Source organism: Paramisgurnus dabryanus, chromosome 18 (assembly GCF_030506205.2).
Source record: "Paramisgurnus dabryanus chromosome 18, PD_genome_1.1, whole genome shotgun sequence".
In the NCBI taxonomy this organism is placed as follows: Eukaryota; Metazoa; Chordata; class Actinopteri; order Cypriniformes; family Cobitidae; genus Paramisgurnus; species Paramisgurnus dabryanus.
Genome location: NC_133354.1, coordinates 10088035 through 10112866, shown reverse-complemented (window position 1 = coordinate 10112866; position 24832 = coordinate 10088035). Strand labels below are relative to the sequence as shown.

General features: G+C 37.0%; 1 protein-coding gene across 1 annotated transcript in view; it reads left to right on the top strand.

Moving 5' to 3' along the window:
- The window catches only part of LOC135721694 (uncharacterized), an 87151-nt gene that overhangs the window by 9923 nt on the left and 52396 nt on the right, over positions 1-24832 (top strand). The window contains exons 2-6 of the mRNA XM_065244121.2: positions 18005-18149; positions 20439-20597; positions 21603-21798; positions 22387-22497; positions 22657-22737. Of these exons, the coding sequence (XP_065100193.1) occupies positions 18005-18149; positions 20439-20597; positions 21603-21798; positions 22387-22497; positions 22657-22737 (692 nt within the window). The remainder of the gene's footprint in view (positions 1-18004; positions 18150-20438; positions 20598-21602; positions 21799-22386; positions 22498-22656; positions 22738-24832) is intronic.

Genomic DNA, 24832 nt, shown 5'->3' with positions numbered 1-24832 from the left:
TTGTGAGCGAATCTTTTAAACATGGTAAGGAGCGTCACATTTCCGAATGACGTCAGAGGAATTAAGTTACGTAGAGATTAGCTGGCCAATCAAGGACACAGAGCTTTTCAAATCCGTGCGTTTCAGGAAGGGATTGAAATCTGGAGCTACAAAAATGAACTGTATTTGCAAAATAATGCGTTTTTTAACCATAAACCATGCAAACACATTGTATTATACCAAATACACAAAATAAAGTTGTTTTTTAGTAATCAAATAGGTCATATTTTTAAATATGACAGTACTGTTTAATTTCACATTCATATAGCCAATCTTAGTGGGTTATTAACCCATACATGTGTTCATAGTTGGGGTCTCCTTTAAGGCCTAGTACACACGGACACAGGTATTTTTATAACCGTGACTTTTTTTACGCCGATCGGCCATTCGTCCACACGAAAACGCAGTAACTGAAAATTTATGAAAACCCCTGCCAGGGTGAGGATTTTAAGAAACTCCAGTTGCCGTATTGTCGTGTAGACAGTAAAATTGCGAGTTTTTGCCTTCTTGCAGGCTTCTGATTGGCCAACGTGGCTTTACGATTTGGGTTATATCGCCGCCTGCTGGTGTGGCATGCTCTTGGCAGCGCTTGATAGCGTGTTTTGCTTTTTTATGTGGACGGGATTTCTTTTAAATCAAGCATGTGTGGACGGGATTTTTTTTGGAGGAAAAACTCCGGTTATAAAAATACCCGTGTCTGTGTGGACTATGCTTTTGTGAAACTTGAATTCACCATATCACTTTCCTTCGTGCCTTTTATCCGTGACTATTCAAACCTGCTTTTATGTTTTCCTTCTTAACTGTAAGTTTAGAGCCTTTTGTGACTGCATGTCTGACACTTCTGTCAAATCTCTTTGATCCCTTTGCTTGACTTGTCTTGATTAACGGCAGACTTTCTAGCGGGCAATCCCAGGTCAGACATCATCATGATCCAATCGTTTTTGAGGGCAACTTCAGAAGCTCTGACATTTGTCACACCTAAATGTGTTTTTCTTCATATTTTCTTGGTTTGTCTTTGCGTCTCCCCTTGTACAAAAACCAGGGTTGAAGTTACACAGTTTATGGTCTCTGTTAGACATGTTAATCATCATAGGCTATTCAGAATTTCCTGAAATCGTGTACCTCAACTTGACGGGGTTACCCTTGAGCCTTGTTATCCAAGTGTTTAGATTACATCATCGTTCTGCATCCAGGATACCTATACAGTAAGTGATCTGTATCAGAGTTTTGCACAGAGTGTGCAATGCAAGACTTACTCTATCCAATGCAAAACCCTGTAAACATTATACACAGTTTTCCCAACACCAACTATGTGTTTAAACTCTTTTTGTTTTTTTTCACTTTGCCTTTTTGCACTTGGAGCGCATTTACAATGCATCTTAATACCAGGTGTAAACGGGGCCTTTGTCTTTGCACTTGTCACATTTGCACTTTATGTGGCTAGGTTAAACTACTTTTTAGTCCTTAGCTCTGTGTTGTTCAGTGTCTTTATGTAGCACTATGGTCCTGGAGAAAGCCATGGTCATTTCACGATGGACTCCACTGCTGTATATGGCTCAAATGACATTAAAGCCTCTTGACTTGATCTGCTTTGGTGGCAGCCCAGATTTTCTTTCATTGTTAAACTAGGTTCTTTAATGTCTTTGTGTGAATTGAGTTTATCGGACATTTTAAACTTAACAAAATGATTACTGTTCAAGGTCTGCCAAGTTAGAGTCCTGCTAAATGTTTGGCTGCAAGACATTGGCTTTACCACTGTTGGGGGTGGCAAGAAGGATTAAATATGAGTAGTTGAATGAATAACCAGACTATGACTATTTTTTAAACTTATTATTAATGTAAGTGATTAGCCAATATTATGCGTGTCCTTGTACCACCAATTAAAATCCAATGAAGACATGTGTTTTGTCAGTGATACAGTAAACAGCATATTTCACTTTTTTCCTTCATGGTGTTCTTGTGCAGTCATGACGTAAGTGTCCTCAGACTGAGGTTGTGCATTGTGTTTTATTCAGGTTGTGTGTTGTTTCTTATTTAAAACCTGTCAATGTACAGGCGCTCTGGGTGAAAGTGACTCTTAGCTTGTAATGTTTGGGTCCCTCCCTGCTTGTCTTTGGTCTCTGAAGGTCTACGTTTTAATCTGGCTGTGGTTGGTGTGGGTGGAGAAAAGCCTCAGTCTAGCTTGTAGGGTGGATAGTAAAACCCAGTAAATTTTTACAAGAACATTTTACAAGCCACTAAATGGCCATGTTGGAGTCATTTATGATATTGTCTTGCCCTGTTAGTTACCGTTTACATTACGGCTGGGCGATAGGGCAAAAAAAAATTCTAGATTTTTTTCAGAACGTTTGACAGATTCAAGATTTCGATTTCTATTTATTTTTATAGTCAACTTAAAACATAACTTAACTACAACAATGCCGCACTAACATTCTCTTTCCAATAACGCTCTTTTTATAAGATGCAAGAACATCTGGTTAAAGAAACTAAAGACTTTTGATAGAGATACACAGTGTTTGAACTGTTTGACAACAGTTTTATAAGTTGGGTAAGAGGCCACTTGGGGATGATAGCGAAAATACAGATTGCCGGAAAAACTCGTCAATGGCGGGGAAAGAGTTAAAATCATGTCAAAACATAAATTCACATTAATTTAAAAATCTTTAAAATCGCCCAACCCTAGTTTAAGATTGAAACACTAGCCTTTGTGCGCTGATGTTAATAAAGCCTCTTTAAAGTGACACGCAATAAAGTAGTCATTGCATCTACAGTATAGATCTTTAATAAGTCCTACCACAAAGGCTTACTTATTGGCTTTTCTGAAACATCACATTTCTGGCTGATCTTCGAGTGCCCTGCGTGTTATAGTGTTATGCATGTTCACACAAATAACCCATCACCAGAGATGTTTTTCTTGGATTTTCCTATATCCTGTAATTATACTGTTTTCAATGAAAGCAAAATTATTCTCCTATCCTTGCTTTAAAATATTAATGAGCATGACTGCCTACGATTTTTTTTAAATGAGGTATGAGTTCATATTTTTTATAAAAAATTTGCATCTTATAATGTTTTCCATGTCTGGACGCCAAACCTCAACAAAGGTCTTAATCGGGTATGTCACGGAAACCGGCTTAATATGTTTAAGCCGACTTGGGTAACACGGTTCATGTTATGATCTGTATGTTTTTCTTAAGCTGTGCATGTTAAACTATAGAAATATTCCCCAAATTGGTTTTAAGTAAAATTTTATTTGCTAATGTTTAAAATAGAGACATGGGTTTGTCCGTAATAGGGGGTCTACTTAAATGATTCCCAAATTAGCAGCTTGGCTTTCGTTAATAAGTCGTTATATCACATTTTTGTCCCACTGCTCATTTAATTTGACCATTTATTCTGACTCCTACAAAGAAACCATTTCTTTGTGTTAGATTGTAAATTACATGTCTAAAAACCCAGACTCGAGCGATGAATGTGATGTTTTTTGATGTGAAAGCAGCCGTTCTTTAATGCTTTCTGTGCAGTGTTTGTGCTGGCATTGTTCAAGCACAATGAACATTCAGACATGTTTCTGCTCAGCTTGTAGCAGGCGTCTGTAGCATCAGGGGTCTGCTGTGAGCTTGTGTTCTCTGTTTTTCTCATCTGGTGCGAAACACGGTTACAAGCGGTCATCCCCTGACCTTCAGATGAAGAGGAGTCCCCTGTGTTTTCTCACATGTATGGCACACACACACAAGATGACATACTTTTTCACTCTCCGGTCTTGTAACTTTCACGTTGGTATTTATTCAACAAACTATTTGCACCTTTTACACACAATACATAGACACATGGTTCATATTAACAGGTTTCTATGTACAGGTGTGATACATATTGTGCATATATATTTTATTTTGCCTGTCTGTCTGTCTATCTATCTAAATAACTAACTCTTACATGTTATGTTATATGTTGTGTGTTGTGTCATGTGATGTGTTGCGTGTTGTGGTATGTGTTGTGATCAACATGCATCTCACGGCAGGTCGTGTTATAGTAACGAAAAATTTGATTAATTTATTTGTGTCCATGGCACGAAATTCAGCTTTTTTACGTGCCTTGAGCACAAATGTGTTTTTCGTGTCACTCAGCACAAATTTCTACAAAGAGTTTTTCGTGTCCGTGGCACGACTTTCTTTTTCATGTCATTTTATGTATTGTCCTATTTTTAAATCGTTGTTGCTTGGGGTTAGATTTGGGGTTTGGGTTAGGATGTACTTTTATGTATTGGTTTTTACATTTTTTTCTTCCGCTTTTAAAACTACTCTCGTCTGGAGTTGGGGTTAAAGTTGGGGTTTGGGTTAGGATGTCTAAAAATGTAACAGAAAGTGATTCTAACCCAAACCCCAAGCAACAATGGTAAGAAAATAGGAAAAAAAACAATGAGAAAACAAGACATAAAATGACACAAAAAATGCCATGGACACGAAAAACTATTTATAGAAATTCACGAAAGTGACACGAAAAAGACATTCATGCTTATCAAATGTTTGTGACAATAACACAACTTTCCATGAGATCAGTCTAGTTATTATATGAATTATTTTATGTGTTATGTTTTATGTTATGTGTTATGTTATGTTACTCAATCTGCATGGTTTAATATTTTGTATGGTTTAATTTTTAATATTATGTATACGCTGTATATAATAGTTTGATGAATAGATGTCTGTCTATAATCAAAATTCACATTCCCTCCATTCAGGTTTGCTATAAACCATGTGAATTTATCCCACACTGTAAAAAATTTCCCTGTAAAATAACAGTAAAGAGCTGGCAGCAGAGACGCCAGCAGTATACTGTTATTTTTACGGTATTTATACGTAAAAGACTTTACGGTAGTAGTCTGTAAACCAGAAAAACTGTATTGTTCTGTATTTATATAATTTACAGTAAAGAGTTGGCAGCAGAGACGCCAGCAGTATACCGTTATTTTTACAGTATTCATATGTAAAATTAATTTACGGTAGTAGTCTGTAAACCAGAAATACAGAATACTTCTGTAGTCACACTGTTAAATGATTTCACAGTCTAATACAGTAAAAAATAAATGCATTTTTCTGTGATTTATTTAGAAACTAAAATAATATTGTTTAGGTTTAAAGTAACAACCTAAACAATATTATTGTAATTTCCAAATAATCACAGAAATATGCAGCATTTTTGAAATAACATAAATTTAGTCTCTAAAAATTCTTCATTGATATTTAAAATATCAGTCTCCCATGAACTTGCCCAATGAATTCCCAGGGCTAAAGACAACTGCTTAAGATATGCATTACTGTGAATATTATGCAAAATAAGCAACAAAAACTTCCAAATCAAACACCTTTATTTCAAAGAGAAATGTCAATGTCAACATGAATACAAAAAAGGAAAGAAAATAAATCCTGTTGGACAATGCTGAAAAAGCTTTCTAGTAGTAAACAGAAACAGTAGTTTCTTGCTTTAGACTATGGCAATAAACGTACGTTCTTAAATTGCTCGTCAGAGACTGCCCCTAATCCTAACCAAATGTGAAGGGCATAACCTATAGTTTACTTTTTAAAAACATACCTAAGGCCATTTTGAAACTATTATAGTACAGTAGAACATTTTGTCAGGATGTATCAATAATAAGCATAAAAAACATTTAGGATGAAACCGTATAGGCACATGTACCACTGCAAGCTAGACTTGCAGGTTACCTCTTAAAATTGTCCTGTGAGGTAGGTTTGTGTTTTTACATCTTAGTTCTTGTGGATCCAGAAGAGACGATCATCACTTTAGTAGCCGCTGTTCCTCTCTGCAGCATTATTCCAGTGCTGCCACTGTCAAAGAACAAAAAACAATCATACTTATAAATAAACTAAACAATCACGAATGTAAAGTATAAACTCCAAGCGAATGCTTATAAAGTTAAAAATACCAGTATAATTGTGGCAATGCCAGACTGTCAAAAAAATGAGAGAAAGATTATATACTCACCGATCTATATAAAGTTCCATTAAAAAGTCAAGGAGATTCTTCAGTAGCATGGCCACGTGTGTATTTAACTGCAGAAGACGACTTCTGGACGATCACACCTTTCTTCTTAGAGACAATCTTGTCTGATGATTTTGGCATTTGTTCCTCTCTCTTGATTTATATCAATGAAGTGCCTAAATCAAAAGCAATTAATTGTTTTTTTGTCTTTCGTCATTGCACAAATTGAGTGGATTTAAAGGAATAGTCTACCCTTTTGCCATATTAAACTATGTTATTACCTCAACCTAGACAAATTAATACATACCTATCTTTTTTCAATGCGTGCACTGTACAACATGTTGTGAATGTGTTAGCATTTAGCCTAGCCCTATTCATTCCTATGGTACCAAACAGGGAAGCCACCAAACACTTTCGTGTTTTCCTTATTTAAAGACTGTTACATGAGGAGTTATACCAGTAAGTATGGTGCCACAAAATAAAACTTTTTTTTTGGTACCATAGGAATGAATGGGGCTAGGCTAAATGCTAACACATTCACAACACGCTGTACAGTGCACACATTGAAAAAAGATAGGTATGTATTAATTCGTCTAGGTTGAGGTAATAACATAGTTTAATATGGCAAAAGGGTAGACTATTCCTTTAATGACATCAAATGGTATTATAATAAAGTCTATACCCTGTGTGCGTGTGTGCGTGCGTGCGTGTGTGTGTAGGTGTTGAGGCTTGAAATGTACAGTACTAATTCCATTTTATGCATAAAATACAAACACATTAATTTAATTGTATATATCTATATAATGATGGCAGGGATTGAAGGGGTTTACCTCTGAATGAATTCCAGAGGGCAGGCTGTCTCATCTTGATACTGAAGGCTGAAAATGTAGTAGGTTGCAAACATAGCAGCAAGTCCAATTGCAAATGTTGGTGTGATGCCCTCAGAGCCCTTAAAGGTGATCATCCAACCCTTAATTGTGACTTGCCTTGTTGCACTTGAAACTTAACAACATGGTAATACTTGTTACCTTGTGTAAACATTTGTAAACTCAAGATGAATGGATAAAATATACAATGTGTCTATCAATGATTCTAAATTAAATGTATATTACCAGGTATCAGGCGAGGACTTGCAGGAAGACTGAGAGTTGTCTCAACGTCAGCTGCAGTGGCAGATACCTGAAGGGAACAAATACATTATCCTTCCTTACCATAATAAGATTTTTAAGAAGAAAATTTATAAAAAGGACGATAATTAGTAAACACTAGGTGGAATGTAACCAAGACGTGAACGAGGTACCTACAATCAAACTTCTAAATAGATTTGACATTCAAAATTTAAAAGGTAACAATTTATCTTTTTAACTCCATGTTGTCACACGTAGCTTACATGCAGCTTCCTTTGAGCCAAAAAAATATTTACACCTCTCTTTTTACATATGTAGTAGTACTCCCACAAACTAGTACACACATTGCATTCACAAAGAGTCAAGAAAGACAATATTTTCACACCAATTTGGCGTTTAAAAAGAAAAATGCAAAGCCTTGACTATTCAACTTTAACCAAACTACAATTAGCTTTATTTTCTTGTTAACTGTTTGTAAAACACTTTTCATTAAAAGTCGACACAAACAAAATAAAACTCACCAAAACCATCTTGGATAGTCGATGTTCAAATAATCCCATGGTTTGGTTAAAGTAAATTTTTTAAGTGTTGTTTCTCAAATTCAGAAGTAGCCTACGGCTAACTTTACTAAAATTAAACAAAATACCATTCAAAAGTAATATTGTTTTGGCTATTCAAATCTAAGCCTCACTGTTCAATGACATGTTTAAATCCCTAGCAAGAGAAGCTTCTATCAGTTGATATCAAGCATTTTTGGCAATATGAATAAGATTTGAATTACCGTTTCATTTGTAGATGCAAGACCCGATGAATTTGATGAAGAACACTTGAGAATGTGCAGCACGTCATCTAAATTGTACGTCCTCTTCTGGAAAATCTCCAATCCAAATAATGGTTCCCGAAATTCCATCCAGGGGTTAATGACAAATTACTTCTGTATTTTTTTAAAGAAAATTGACCAAAAGCAAAAGGCTAGCCTCAATTTATAAAACTAATATTGCTTCTGACCGTGCTCCAAATTCCCCAGTCAACATGCATTTTCGAGAAAATACTGTATTGTCCTGTAATTTAAAACATCAACTAACTGTTGAGGGCCTCTGTCTTGTTGCTCCAATTTAAGCAGCCCACAATGCATTGCTAACTACAGTACTAAACTGTTTAACATGAAAACAGTATTTTAGTGTTGAAAATTGGCTGTAAATTTACGGCAATTGCTTACAGTGCAGTCATACTGTATATCTTCGGTTGTTCTTTGCTGAAAAGTACTGTATTCACATTCACGTGTCTATTAAGATACTGCATGTATTGAACGGCTTTCCACACATTTTTCTACCGTAGTGCACTTGCTTACTGTGGTTTTGAGCATTATGCTTCGAAAATGATGTCCTGGTTATCGCTGTGCAATTGTATGTATCACACCAGATCATTTCGCCCTATTGCCAAAACTCCTAACTGCTGTCTCTCACATTTCAAGGCAAGTAATCTGACGCTACCTAATGATCCTTAACATCTTGGCAGATGAATTTCGGAACAGCTATTATAAGCAAAGTCTTCTTTCCTCCGGTGGGTCTTTTGAGGTTTTGCTCCAGTATATTCCCTGTGGAACGTTCCTGTTTCTCTGTAGTTAAAAGGCTGCCAAGCTCCGTCAATTCAAACAAATCCGAGAGGGTTGAACAGAACTGCAGACATGCCTGACTTAACTCCCGAGATTTAACAAGTCTCCTTGTTTAAAAAATGTCTTGCCGCATAGTTATGCCACGGCCACTGAACAGATATTCTGCAATCTCTAAATTTATGACAGGAAGGCAGTAAAGTTGGTTACCCCTGCAAATATCCACAAGGATCACTCATACTACATAGATATACAGATATACAGTACTGTGCAAAAGTCTTAAGCCACCACCACCAGTTTTGTTGTTTAAGCAAAGTTTTAATGTCCATCCATCCGTATTTATTTTTCACTCTTTTTATTAAGATACAAACAGAAAATACACGAAAAATGTACAAAAAAATAATTTTCAGAACTAAATATCTTCTTTAGGCATCGTCGGTGTTTAGTGTGAACTCTCTTGGCACTAAACACATCTTGAGTTTTTTTGAGCAAAATTAAGTAAAAAGGATTTAATTTTATTTAGGTTTAAGAGATCCTGCCATTTCCTGCTATTGCTCAAGTGGAATGGAAGTTTACCCTAAAAACTTAACACTTCAGCTTATATACTTTTAAATAGCACATAATAGGCTTTATGCCCAGCTGCACTACTTCCTGAACTTCAGCCAGCTCCTTGTTTCCTGTCTTCCATTATTGGACAAACTGATTAATTCAGGTGTGTCTGATTATTGTTGTTGTGACTACTGAGGTCAGGCACACCTGGATTAATCAGTTTGTTTGTGACTACTGAGGTCAGGCACACCTGGAATTATCAGTTTGTCCAATAATGGCAGACAGGAAACAAGGAGCTGGCTGAAGTTTAGGAAGTAGTGCAGCTGGGCATAAAGCCTATTGAAAAAAAATATGGGTTTCCATGTTGTCCAGAGCTAATTGCTATTCCAGAATCTTCAGAAGTGCAACAAGAAAATATAGTAAGTGGAAGATGATTGTTTTTAACTAGGTCTATTTCCTCTCCCTTGAGTTCCCACTTGCACCCAGTGGGGTTTTTGCCCCCTGTATCCGAGTGGTTACTTGTGACCTTTATATTTCATTCACTTTCCAGATGAGCGGCAGAGCAGATCTGTCTGTGCTTGTGTCAGGTTTTGTAAAGAATCCAACGTACCAGAGAATTCTTCATTTAGAATAATCACAAGACGCAAATTTTTTCCATTTGAATTTTTTTTGCTTCAATCTAAAAATGTTTTCTTATTGCCTTTGATTTGTGTCCGAGTACAAACACGGAGCATGTGTCACCTAATATTGTTCACCATATTGTTCGGGAAAAACTGCCCTGTGCTTTTTGTCTCTCTGAATTGTTTATCTGGACCGATTTTATCCACCATTTTGGGCTGTCAGCAAGCAGTGTCTTTTTCTTAAATATGTTTAGCGGATCTACTTGGAAGTCTTTAATCATTCGATGATTAGTGCCATCCAACCTCAATCTATTCAGGCAGCCCTATGTAATTGGGCTACAGTAATTGAGCTATTCGCCGGCTCTTCCCGTGCCATTAGCGTAATGTGATCCTGAAGGGAAGACGCTGTGGCAGGCGACTCTACTTCCCCCAATTATGGAGCTTCACAGTGTCCAGACGAAAGATGCCCAGGGCGGATATCGGCTGATAGCCATGCATTACTCCTGGTGGTCAGCCATTTCACTTGGATAGTGCAACACAATGTTAAGGCAGTTCGTTGCTATTTTTTATCTCATTCATGCGATCTGCTTTCGCTCCGGTGATGTTAGGTTTAGTGATAAGTCTTCATTGTAATTTTTGTACTATTCACATTGTGTACATTTATACAAAAAATAGTTTTTTTCCAGTAAAACTGGGTTGGAAAAGGAGGGCTTTACTAACTTTATGTTACTTCATACTGTATAATGTTATAAGCAGAGGTTGACTATTATGTTTGTTTATGTCCGATACTGACATTAAGAAAGCTGTATAGCTGATTGGCCAATATGAGGCTAATATAATACAAATGTTATTAATGTACATAAGAGACAAACAGAAAATTGGTGAAACTAATAAAAGCATTAGTTATGCATAACATTCATAAATATATCCTTTTAAAGCATTTAAAACATATTAACAAGACACAATTAATGTGGATCTGACATCTCACGGTACTGTAAGTGTGTTAAACTAGTGTGATGTTGTGTGTGAAAAAACATAATGTCATTTTAAAAAGTGAATAACGATTAGTCATTTTACTGTCTGTCAGACTTTGGCTTTTTACACTGAGTTTCTTTTTATTACAAACATCAAATTAAAGAAATTTACTGGCAGATTAAAAATATTTATTTAATTTTTTTAATATTATATTTGATATAAAAATATAATAATATAATTAATATAATATTTAATATAAAAAATATATCGGCCAATATATCGGCCTCTGCAATATATTGTCCTATCACTAGTTATAAGATTAGATATTTCATTACCCCGGAGCACAAGGTAGCGTAACTTAAGGAGTTTTTTACCATATGGGAGTATGGAGTCTTTTTAGGAATTCTTCAGGAAGCTTTTGTTTCGCTACAGAGGTGGATTTAGTATCATTTGAAATCCCTGTGTTGTTAAATAAAGCACTCTGTGTTATAATGTAATAGCATCTGCTTAATTTTTTACTAGATGATTGTGATTTGATGCACTAACCACCTCCAGGTCCATGAGCCCTAAATATAGAAGACATCCATGCATCCCATACAAAGAAAATCTGCTTTGGATGAGGTTCTGTAATCTTGTATAAACCAAAAGCTTTGAAATAATTTATGAAACAACTCTACTGGAATAAATTGAAGGAATCAAACACACCAGCAAGTTATGGATAGGATCTGTTGATTTGGTCTATGGCGGTGCCATGCATAATAAAAGCAGGCAGTTACTGTACTTTCAAGTCCTGCAGAATGATAGAAATAACATGAGGTTTTTATAGGCCAGCCAAATGGTCAGTTTTTGATTGGGGGTGTAATGTCCTGCTCTAGTGAAATCTGCTGGGTAAAGTCATCTGCAGCTGCATCTCATTTCAAAAACCCTGCATCCTCCGGAGGTCGCATACAGTACGTCATCAAGGTTTATTATTTCAGGTCTTGTTTCAGAAAAGCAACTGTTGCATTTCAGAGTAAGATTGAAAGTGATTATGTGTTATGATGAATACATGCTAATTTTATAATGGGTTTCCTTAAAAGTACGAAGGACGCAGCTTTCGAAATGAGGCGCAGTTTGAGTGTAAGTTAAATGGGCGGAAATATCCTTCAAGGCAGATGGTATTTCCATTTGATGAAATGCGTGAACTTCATCTCATAAGAGAACAGAGCGTTTTGGGAATTTTAAACTGGCTCTTATAAGTCATCACTGCAGAGCTTTAATCACATGGGAACAGCGTGACCCCTGACCTCTCACCTGCTGCTTAAAAAGTGAACTATATGTCTGCCTTCTCATCTCCATATCTCCTTTGAGAGGTTTAAGACAGTCTGTATCACAGTTCATCAATCCAGTTTTAACATTTTCGGGCTGGTCCAAATGGAATTTTTTTCAATGACTAAAAACAGTAATGTAGTTTATGCCATACAGGATTGCGCCTTTGTAATATTACGCCATGCAGCATGCATGCTTTATATGCCGTGATGAAACCAATTCTGTGTTTTAAGTGTCTGCATATGCAATCCATAAAGCCCATCTCCAAGCGGCAATGTTATGCGATGTCTCAACGTACCTCCCATGCAATGGAGACATCCACATCTGGCACTGTGTTGTGGGCTTGTAGGAGCAGAACTCAGTCTGAACAAACTCAACTTGATAGCATGCTGAAGAGGCTTCGCTCATAATTTATCTTCAATCGTATGCTATTTAGTCAGTATAATGGCTTCTCTTATTTAAAGGGACATTCCACTTTTTTTGAAAATATGCTAATTTTCCAGCTCCCCTAGTGTTAAACATTTGATTCTTACCATTTTGGAACCCATTCGGCTGATCTCCGGGTTTGGCGCTAGCACTTTTAGCATAGCTTAGCACAACCCATTTAATCTGATTAGATCATTAGCATTGCGCCTAAAAATAACCAAAGAGTTTCGATATTTTTCCTATTTAAACTAGACTCTTCTGTAGTTACATCGTGTACTAAGATCGACTGGTTACTTTCAAAAGCAGGGACTATTTTCGGGCAGTGCGTAATATCACTACGCCTGCTTCAGCCATGTTACATCAGCAAAGTCCTTGATTATTACGCCAGAATTAGAGTATAGTTCCTAGCCATATCTGCCTAGAAAATAGCAACTTTAAATTTTCCATCGGTCTTAGTACACGATGTAACTACAGAAGAGTCAAATTCTAAATAGGAAAAATATCAAAACTCTTGGTTATTTTTTAGGCGCGATGCTAATGGTCTAATCAGATTCAATGGATTGTGCTAAGCTATGCTAAAAGTGCTAGCGCCAGACCCAGAGATCAGCTGAATGGATTCCAAAACAGTAAAAATCTAATGTTTAACTCTAGGGGAGCAGGAAAATTTGCATATTTTCAAAAAAAGTGGAATGTCCCTTTAAACAGGTAAAGAAAAAGTACACCTAATAGTTCCATTATACAGGTATGTTGTGATGTATGATTGATATAAATGCAGTATGATATTATTGCTTTTATTATTGATTAAAACTTTGACTTGAGCTGTCCATCGCTCATATTTTTCTCTTGCCCCATATTATTTGCTTTTATGTTATTTTAAAGGACCATCCCATCTTGAGTCTAAGGAACGATTCTCTTGCCCACACCACAAAGACTTATGGGAAAGTAGGAAAAGCATTACTACCAAGGACCCAAGCTGTCCTACTGGCTTTATATGATCTTGCCATCTCATTGTCTCCACCACATTCCTCCACACTTTTTTTCACATCCCACTTTTGATGTAATTCTCTCTTCTCATTTGTCTTGTCCTCTCCAAGTGGTCCACGTTTGGCCGCAAATGTTGTTTGTCTTCTAAGGAGCATTCCGACGGGAAACCATGTGTGAGTTATCAGGAGGGTCTTTGCTGGAGGGGATAGGAATGAATTAAGAAAGATTCGCTTGGGATGCAATTGTGGCTTTTGATGCATGTCTTGGAAAACAATACTGGTCTGTGTTATGTCATGAAGTTATCATCAGACGCTGTAATTATTTGAATAATTGCTTACAGAATTGACAAACAGTCTTTATCCAAATAGTTAGTTGTTTGATCATTCATGATCATTATACATCATTGTTTAAAGTCAATGGCTGTGTTTGTTTACTTTGTTTTAGTCCTTTTTATTTAGCTTAACTGGTGGATACAGGTAAATACAGGTAAATGTGTAATGTTTGTTTACAGCATTGTTTGCAGCCATGATGGCTTAAAGGTCCATTGTGTAGATGTTTTTTTAGCGGCATCTAGCAAAGAGATTGTGAATTGCAACCAACTGCTCAGTATACACCCCAACCCCTCCCTTTCAAAACGCATATTGGAGCTAAAGTACGCGTTATCGTATGTGACAACATATTAGAAAAACCCGCTTTATAGAGCAGTTTGTCTGTTTAGGGCTACTGTAATAACATGGCGGTGTAAAATGGCGACTTCCATGTAGGGGGACCCACAGTGTATGTAGATAAAAGCTGCTTATTCTAAGGTAATAAAAACAATACAGGTCATTTTGTAAGGTCTTAATACACCACTGATAATATAGTTATTTATATTATATTGCATTTCTGTCAAGAGGTCCTTTTAAAAGTTACACAATGCACCTTTAAGCCACACTGAGGCACGATCATTTGAAAAATGTTTGAATAGCCAGATAGCTTGCAGTGAGTTTAAAGGCAGTCCCATTTGTGTTGCCCACCAAGTAAGTGGTCTCTCAACATAAACAGCTTTAAACCTGAGTTGTAACAAGGACACAGTGCTGCCCTCAGGGGATGGCGGTAGTCCATGAACACGCGTTTCGAGTGAGAGTCATTTCAGGCGTCTGGTTTATGTTTTTCTTTCATGTTGTCATTTTTGTGTTGTTTGAAATTCAGAGAAAATACATCAGTCATGTTGTTTGGGTGAACTTGGTTAGCAGTTATTTGACCCTGATCGTTCCTGAAGGCGAAAGGGTTTTTTCTTTGCTTTCTCTTTCAGTCATTTTTCTTTGTTCTTTGACTCTTTACTTCTCGCTTACAGAACTAATAATTAACACCATGTTGCCATCACACTTTCTTTTCATATTTCTCCTGTTACAGTAATGTTATAATCTGAATGACTGTTTTGTCTTTGTGTTTCTTTCTATTTATGTATTTTAATACAACCACATCTCCACATCTGGTCTAAAGTCATCTAAGCTTTAATGTAAATATGATATCATATCCTTGTTTTGTTTTATTTATTTTTTTAACAGACTTTTGGTCTGTTTTTTTCTGTTTGTGTATATAAAGCATTGTAAGGAAAGCCAAATGTTTAGAATATACAAGTAAAAATGTTTATTAGCAAATGTTGTTGGCTGGCTGTACGTTCACACTACAATCCTTAATGTAATATCTGGATTTATTGCTCAACCGCCTAGACGGTCATTATGATCAACCATCTCATCCGAGATGTTTATGTCTTTCTTTGTTCTGTCGAGAAGAAATTAAGATTTTTGAGGAAAACATTCCAGGACTTTTCTCCATATAGTGGACTTTAGTGGACTTCAATGGTTTACAGTTTCATTGCAGCTTCAAAGGGCTCTAAACGATCCCAACCCGAGACATATATTTTCGCCAAAAAAAGTACCTACCACAACTTTTCGTCTTGCACTAGCAGTGAAGTTCCAGCTTGTGGACAAGAATATTTTATGAATATTTTTATTTTAATTATCAGAATATTTTATGAAAGTGGAGTATTCTTTTAATAAGCAAGGTTCCCACAGGTCCTTGAAATCCTTGAAAGTTTGTGAATCTGGGAAAAAATTCAAGGCCCTGGGAAGTTTTTGAAATATACATACATAGATACAGCTCAATAAGTGCTTGAATCTATTTTGTCCAAGAAGTTTTCTGGAAAAAAATCCATATTATTCCATGTTTAGTGTAGGATAAGAAAATAAAAATTCTAGACTTTTTAAGCACACGTGCTAAACTGTTCGCTTTAAATGCTTATATCTTCTGTATTTGAATGTTGATACATACCCAAATGCTTTTTGGCATAGTTGTGTTTGACACATGAAAACGTCTAGGGTTACGTATGTAACTGTTGTTCACTGAGAAGGGAACGAGACACTGCATCTCCCTTGCCATACTTCCTGCATCCCTGTAACGCCGTCTTTCAGATAGCGATATATTTCTGACTTCCGCGTCACCCTGATTTTGTCTTTAAGCCTCACCATTTGTTGAATTTGATATACACATTCAGATGCACTTACCCTTGAAGGAGTCCCCAAAGTGTCACCGCGGCGATGCAGTGCAAGTTCCCTTGAAAGGGAACTGTAACAATGTATCTTAACTCTTTCACCGCCAGCGTTTTTAAAAAAAAGTTGCCAGCCAGCGCCAGCGTTTTTCATGATTTTGAAGTTTCATGATTTCATGAAGTTTAATGCCTTCCAGAAAATGTTCTTCTTTAAATAAATAAACATACAATATACCAAATGAAAGAACAGACCCTCTGCTTTCAAACAAAAAAAACCGTTTCATCCTACCTTTAGTGGTTCTTTTGCAATCAGCTTTTGAATATGGGTAGGTTTTTGCAAAAACACCATATTTTTAGCAAAAAGCAAAAATAATTCCATATTTGTGACGGACTTTTCATAGAGATCCCATTCAGAGCGATCTTTAAAACAGACACGGACATGCAGCAGCTTGCCATAGGCCAATACTTCCGGTTTCAAAAAGTTGCGGAAGGGCGCCACCTGGTGGATAATAGCGGTATTGCGGAAAGACGGAAAATCTCGTCATTGGCGGGGAAGCGTTTTCTCTTAATAGACGAGATATCTCGTCAATGGCGGGGAAAGAGTTAAAAGGTAACACCATGTAACCTTGCTCTCACTTGAAATGTGTCCCCACGTTTAGTCCTTGAATTTGAGGGTATTGGACCTGGAAAGTCCTTGAAAGGTCCTTGAATTTGAAGTTAACTAAGGTGTGGGAACCCTGAATAAGAGAACAAAGTACAGGATCCTGTGATTTTGTGCAATGTTATACATTGTTTGGGTTATATTATCCTGGTTAGACTTGACGTACCTGGCAGCCAGGTTTGGGCTTGTTGAGCTTTCTCCCAGTTTGCATGATAGTTTGTCCTTTTGTTGAATCTTCTGATAAGTCTTTGTGGTGGTTTGTGAATTGGGTGAAAAATTGGGTGTTGTGAATTGGGTGATGGATCGAGTCCCGTAGAGTAAAACATGGTGCAACGATGACCGTGAAACCCCCCCAAATCCATTAGCCAGACCAGGTGTGTTGTTTGATTCAATGCAGTATTCACAGTGATTTATTTATTTTGTGTTATACAATGCCCCGTATTGAACACAAGCAACCTGGAGGCATAACAAACACACATGCTTACTCACCGACACACAACATACACATAAACATGAGCTCACACACAGCATAACTGTGTCCTTTGTACAATATGACCCTTAGCACCCACAGGAAATGAGCACATTAATAAGGGAGCACAATGGTGGGCAGTATGGGGTATAACTGCACTATTTAGGACCAGCTGACTTGGTTTGTTTCTCTGTACCTGAGTGACTGCTCTCAAATAGGTTAACCTCAGAGCTGAGGTCTGAACGAGCTAATGAATAATAATGGAAAAATGCAGAACATATAAGAGCACTTAGACAACATTGCCTTTTATTTACCGGCTAGACTTTTATCTGTACCCGCTGCTCTATCCATAACAGATGTTTCTGGGTTCCATTATGTAATCTAGGTTAGGCTAAAAGTGTGGTCACGTTAGACTTAATTTTGCTGAAGCACTTCACGGCCCTTAACGGCTATAGACAACAGGATATAATGTCCTGCTCTAGGCATTTGCTTTTAATAAATAAGAGAGAGTAATACATTCACAATTTGCTCTAGGTATTCCGTTGGTCCAATGGAAAGGGATTGGCATCCTTTTCCATGACATTAAAGGTGCACTATGTAACTTTTAGGAGGATCTCTTGACAGAAATGCATTATAATATACATAACCTGTTAAAATGTGCTCAAAATGACTATTTTCTCTTGCTTTTATTTACTTGACAGAACAAATAGACCTGCTCGATCATCTATGGCAGGTGGCCAATCACAGCAATGCATCTGTAACCCAGGAGAGTCATACATTTCCAGTCCTGCATGTAGGCCTGTACTCCACCCTCTCTTTACCCCTACGCCAGGTGTTTGGACACAGGTATACACACTTACACTACTGACAGCATAACCTCATTAAAATAAACTAGTTTACCTTTTAGTTTTAAAACTCCCTTTCACCACACTGGTTTATGCCAGCCTAAATAAGCCATTCCATACATGCTGTGCTTTGGAACATAGTTACACAGCAAAGCCAACTTAGCCAAGCGTTGGGTCAAAAAGGGACAAACCCAACCCACTGGGTTGTAATTTATGTTTTACAACCCTGATTTATTGTTGCAACCCATTGTTGGCTCAAACATAAAAGTGTTTTCTTGAGTAATTTAACCCAAGGGCTGGGTTTATTCATTTTTTACCTAACATGTGTTGAAAATAACCCAGTGTATTGTTTTAATGTACACCAGTTTAAGTATTTAAATGATAAGCTTGGACCACCATAAATTCACTATTTCACTAGATAAGCTAAGACTGATAGTGGTTTATCTTTGTATTCTCATTCTTAACTTTTTCCCCGCCATTGACGAGTTATCTTGTCCATTAAGAAAAAACATTTGCGTGAAAAAACATGTTCCTGACTTTTTATGGTTTTATGGTAGATGGAGCATTAACCCAATTTTTTTAAAAACTGAAGCAAAAAATTATTAATTAATTTTATAGTCCGTGTATGTTTTGATAACCGTTCTGAATCTGATTTCTAACAAAATTCCTTCACAAAAAAAGCAATTATTTCAGCTTTTTGCTAAAAAAAATATTTTTAAAGAAAAATAACCATATTTAAGAGTTTATAAGCAGAGAAAAAATATAGATAGAATGAAACATTTTGTTTGTTTGTTAATTGTTTGTTTGAAAGCAGAGGGGCTGTTGTTTCATTTGATATTTGTATGTTTTTTTTAGAAGAAAATTTTCCTGGAAGGCATTTTGTGAAACTTTGGTGAAAATCACAAAAAATGCTGGCGGGCAACTTTTCAAAAAATGGTGCATTCAAGCAATGGTGCAAAAAAGACACTTGAACATTTGAGTTTACTCGCTTCAAAAGCCACTCGTGAAATTCTAGTCATTTATGATATTTACACAGAAATTCGCATCTTGAGAAGCGCTTCTGCGACTCCGCTGAGACTCCGCTCGCTTCCTGTAATCACGTCACTACTACAGCAAGGTCCTGATTGGTTAACGTGGCGCTTCAATCCGCCAAACTTCAGATTTTTCAACTCGCATGTTTCCCGCGGCAACGCTCAATTCACGTGGAACGCGCCATCAGCGCCGCAGGATGCCAATTCGCGTCTTTGCATTGACTTAACATGTAAAGCCGCCTTTCCACTGCACATGACAAACGACGGCCGATAAGCCGGAAGTCATTCATTTCCTATGGAGAGCCGCAAAGCGGATGCGTGAGGTGCCGACCATCTGCGGATGCGTAAATATCGGATCCGTTTTGACGGTTGGATGCGTTAAAAAATGTGAACTTGTGCGACTAAACCGCATGCGATATGCCGACCGGAAGTTATGTTTTTCATTGTATTTCAATCACAAACTGTGTGTGAGGTGAAAATGATTAATCCTTTTGGTTTAACTTTATAAGTTACACTTGAATCCTTAAAAAAACACTATTGATTACTGATAATAAATACATTATTAATTTAATTTGTGTATGTAATTATTTTAATCTTGTCTTTATATGTTCTCTCAAAAAAATATTGGCAATCTTTGTCATATATGCATAGCTGTTTATTGTTTCATTCATTTGCATTCATTTATTTATTCCACCATGGTAAAAATATTAGAATGAAGCCTCTTGCGCTGGAATGAGCTTCCCTCCCATATACGATTAAACTGATACTTCATTACGACTGCCACTAGGGGGAGAACTCCGACTGTCGTTTCCGTATGTCGTGTGCAGTGGAAAGGCGGCTTAAATCACTAGCGCTTGCCGCCTCTACCGCGTATGATGTGAACCCTGCAAAATGCTGGCGGGGAATGAGTTACATTTTTTTAGTTTTTTTTTAACCCATAGTTGGGTCAACTATGAACAAACCCAACAGATGGGTTGTTTCATCCCATGGATGGGTAACAACAACCTTGCATAGGGTTATTTATAACGCAACAGTTGGGTTTGTCCATATGTGACCCAACTACATGGGTTGCAAAACAAATCAAAAAGGGTCAAAAAGGAGCAATCTCAGCTGCTGATTTAAAATAACCCAGAAAATGTTTATATTTAACCTAACAGTGGGTTAAACCAACCAAGCATAATAACCCAGCATTCTTAAAGTGTACAATTTGATATTTCACGTGCCTTCTGAATTTTCTTTTTTGAACACTTTTGTCTCAGGTTTGCTGATGAGTTCAGTTTGCTGCTGCGTCTGCGCAGCTCCCAGCTTGAAGACCGCAGCTTGCTCACCTTCCTCAGCCCGGACGGACACATTTTACTGCAGGTCCGCATCAGTGCCTACGCCATCACCTTCATCAGTACCCAGCAGCGACATTATGAGTGAGTCTTCAGGCGTCCTGTTTTTTGTGTTCTGCAGAGCAAATACATTTGCTGCAGTTAAACTCAGCCCCTTCATCTGTCTCTAAAACTCACTTTTTCCCATATTTTGTTTAGTTCTTTTCAAGCAGACAGAGTTTAGACATCCAAACAATTAATCACCGAATGAAGTTGTTTTGGAAAAGAGAAAACATGATAATTGTCTTTGCTGAGCCATTTGAAATGTTTCGGAACCATCTGTAAACCCAATTACAGTGTTTGGTGATCTTGATTGTTTTGTGGTTTTTACTTGCTCGCCCCAAAGCCGTGATGACAGGAAGAGAAAGATCATTCAAATGAGACCTCTAAGTGGATCCTGTTATGTCTGTTTATTCTCTCTTTACCTCCTTTTTTCTGCATGTTTGTCTTTAAATGTCATTTATCTTTTTGTTATATGATTGCAAAATTTTCCTCTCTTCCTTTATTTTTATGTCAGGACTCATAAAGTTATTAGTTTATAGTAGAAATGCACCAATGTATCGGCCAATAATCAGTATCGTAATACTGTAATATTTTTCTTACTATCAGCTATCAACCGCTAGTTTAAAATTGCCACTTTGTAGGTGTGAGCAAAAATGTGCTGTTTTTGGGTGTGTCCCTTTAAATGCAAATGAGCTGATCTCTGTACTAAATGACAGTGCAGTGGTTGGATAGTGCAGATTAAGGGGCGGTATTATCCCCTCCTGACATCATAAGGGGAGTCAAGTTTCAATGACGTATTTTTTCACATGTTTGCAGAGAACGGTTTAACAAAACTAAATTACTGGGTTGTTCTTTATAGAAGCATTGAGGAGCCAATTATAGCACTTAAACATGGAAAAAGTCAGATTGTCATGATATGTCCCCTTAAAATTTTTAACAAATTGCTAAAGTATATGATTGTTGGAAATATTTTTTATAGATTGAGCATTCCTTTAACAAGAAAATTAACTCATTACAGTTTTTCAAATCCTGTCTTCTTGTTCTCAGGTTTCCTGTGACAGTGTTGTCTGATGGAGACTGGCACCGCATGGCGTTCAGCGTCTCCACAGGCCGCTTGGCGTTGTATGTGGACTGTTCTATGGTTGAGAGCATGGACTGGTCGTACAAAGAGGGTCTGGGGATCTCCACAGATGGCCTGGTGATGGTGGGAGGAATCATTGAGGGATTTGAGACCCCATTTGAGGTAAGGATGCAAAATAAATTTGTGATTTGTATGACTCAAACATACTGTATCTATCCACTTCCTGCGGGATGGAAACAGTTATAATCCTTCATCTCATCAGCTCTCAGCACAAGATGTAAATACATCTCCAGTACAGTCTCTCTTGGCACTTTAACCCAAAGTTGGGTTTATAGAGGATCTCTCGGCGCATTGGAGTTAGTATGCCCGATCCTAACATCTGTGTTTATGTTCATCCAAGATACCAGATGGAATGTCAATTCTTTTGCTGACAGGCGGATAACGTTTTAATGTTTTTTATGTCTTTTACATTCTGTTAGTGTTATTTCCAACATAAAAGATATCTGATGCAAACCTGAACAAGGGATTGATTTATTGTTTTTTAAAATTTTTAAATAAATGCTATAACTAGCACTAGGATTTTATTACACAAGATTTAAAACTAAGCTTGTTCTTTTCCGTAGTTTTTATGACTACGACTTTTTATTTTGTCTGTTTGTAATCATGCATGCATGCTTTGTGAAGCCATGCGAGTTGTATGCATGTGTGCGCATCTGTCTAGGTATAATGTGCTTTCATTCATCTGTACAGGGCGATTTAATGCAAGTGACGTTTCTGATGGGAGACCCAGATGCAGCGCGAGATCAGTGTAGCAGTACAGGACACAAACCACCTCGATCTCCCCGCATACACCCTGAAGGGGTAAGCGAGCCATTTGAGACTCCACAGTAACCATGCTCTTCATCAGAATGACTTTTACAAGCTTTGCCGATTTTTAATGCATAAAGCAACACCTGAAATTAAATTGCATTGTTTGCCACGCCTCTTTGCATCTTCATATAGTTTTCTGTCTTTCTTTAGGAGCTCCTGCTGTCCTCAAATGATCTGGAGGATTTATTAAAGACAACCGAGGACGGAGACTCTGTTCGTGCAAAAATAACTGTGAGTAGCAATGCTAAGTCGATATGAACCATGGCGGTGTACAGTGGCATTGCGAGAGGGGGCTTTGGGGGCTTAAACCCCTTATGTTTTGTCAAAAGCCCCTGATCTTTTAAAGTTCACAAATGTAATAGATGTTATTATTTTTAGGGGACAAGCCCTGAATTGGGGGGGGAGTCCAACGATACCAAACATGGCAGGTTTCGCTTTACGCTTAGTTTTGCGCAGCAAAATAGCATTTGAATAACACACGCAAATATCACCAACAGAGTTATACCGATCACTCGAAACCACCGTAGGAAAAACAAAAAACTCTATTGGCATCACATTAAAATTTACATACATTTTGTGTTTGTTTTTAGACATTAATGCTTATAACTCCGTAACAAAATGAGATTTTATTACCAGATTTGAACCGCTGATGTATGGGCAGAGTCTGAGGCCACACCAAAAAAAAAATGGTATGACTGCACCACTAGTTGGCCTTATAATTGAACAAAACCTTTGACATCAAGCAAGCCCTATGGTCATACAACTGTTACTGCGCTAAACTAAAGTGTATAGTCATAAGTGAGGTTGCATGCACGATTTCGTCATTGGTCTTGAGAAAGGAAAATTTTTCTTTTTGCTTTAAACTGCTGCAAACTTAAATCAAAAATCATGAGTCATCATGGGATATTTTTTTTATTTCTTGGAGTATAATCATTGGTGGAGGCCAATTCACTCCCTAGCAACCAATGAGGATACCGTTTTGCAAGAGCTATATCTCTGCATCAGAACATTGTAGAGACATAGGGATGGGCTCTTTTGACTCATTAATCTTGTTGCAACATTTTGTGTCCCAAGATTTGCCACAGCAAGAACCACTCACATTTTGTTTTAAATCTAGTTTCTCAATAAGAGAGGGACGATTGTAGTGGACAAGAAAATAGATTATTTTTGTTGATAACTTTTGTATTATTTCGTCTGAATAGTAGATTAGCATTTGTTTTACGCATGATTTATTCCACTTATTCCGCTTCGAGTTGTTCAGTAACTGTTCAGTCTGGCAGGTTTATAAGACATCGTCATTGAACATCGTATTTCATTATGTAATAATAAAATAAAAACTAATCTATTTATCAATTTTTAATAACTTAAAAGCTTTGTAACTTCTCACAGCTTACAATATTAATGGGGACAGACAGACCAAAGATAACTAAAATACTGTAAAATGTTTTTACGCTTTCTTTAGTATGTTCACATTACAAATAATATATAAATAATAAAATTATTTGCTGTGTTTCTGGATTCATTTTTCTCAGCCCATCATCCCATCCGACCCAAGCAACACCCCTGGTGATGTAGTCTGTTATCATTTACTTATCCTCATATTTTTTCATGCTGTTTCTTTTCTGAAAATCATAAAATATTTGGCAGTGTCCACTATTTTGTATTCTGTTTTCATTCAAAGAAAGTGAGTAGGACATTTATGGTTCTTTTAACCAAAACCATCCCAGGAAGCAATTGGTTTCACTATAGGTTAGAGACCCAATATAGTCCAGCTATGAGTAACCCACTTCTAGCCAAAATAACTTTGAATGAATGATATTCCACCATTTATGCAAAGTCAACAGTGATAACAAGGTGTTTCATTTATTTTATTATTTTATTTCACTTATTTTAGGCTACGGTTAGACGTCTATCACATTTTCATTGACAGCCTAAATTTTGTCTTGTTTTAGCCTAGACGTCTGGGTTGTGTTTAGACGGCTATTAGATGTCTTTTAAGTGCAAAATTGCTTGTTGGGATATCATGAAAACTTGTTATTGGATTTGTTCAGTCCTGTCTGTTCTGGGCACATCATGACTTGCGCTCATGCACAGTATCTACCATGTCGCACATATCTTGGCATGTTTAAGCGTTTATTTTTACAGTTTCTGCTGACAGTGTCAATAATAGCGTTTCTGTCAGTGAAACAATTGTAAATCTTGTGTTTATTGCATACAGTACTTAGTGTAACTACTTGGAATTGTGGCCCGAAGCATTGCATGTAAACAACTATATATTGCTTACAACACATTAATCCTCTTAAGCAATATTTAAAGTCGCATTTAC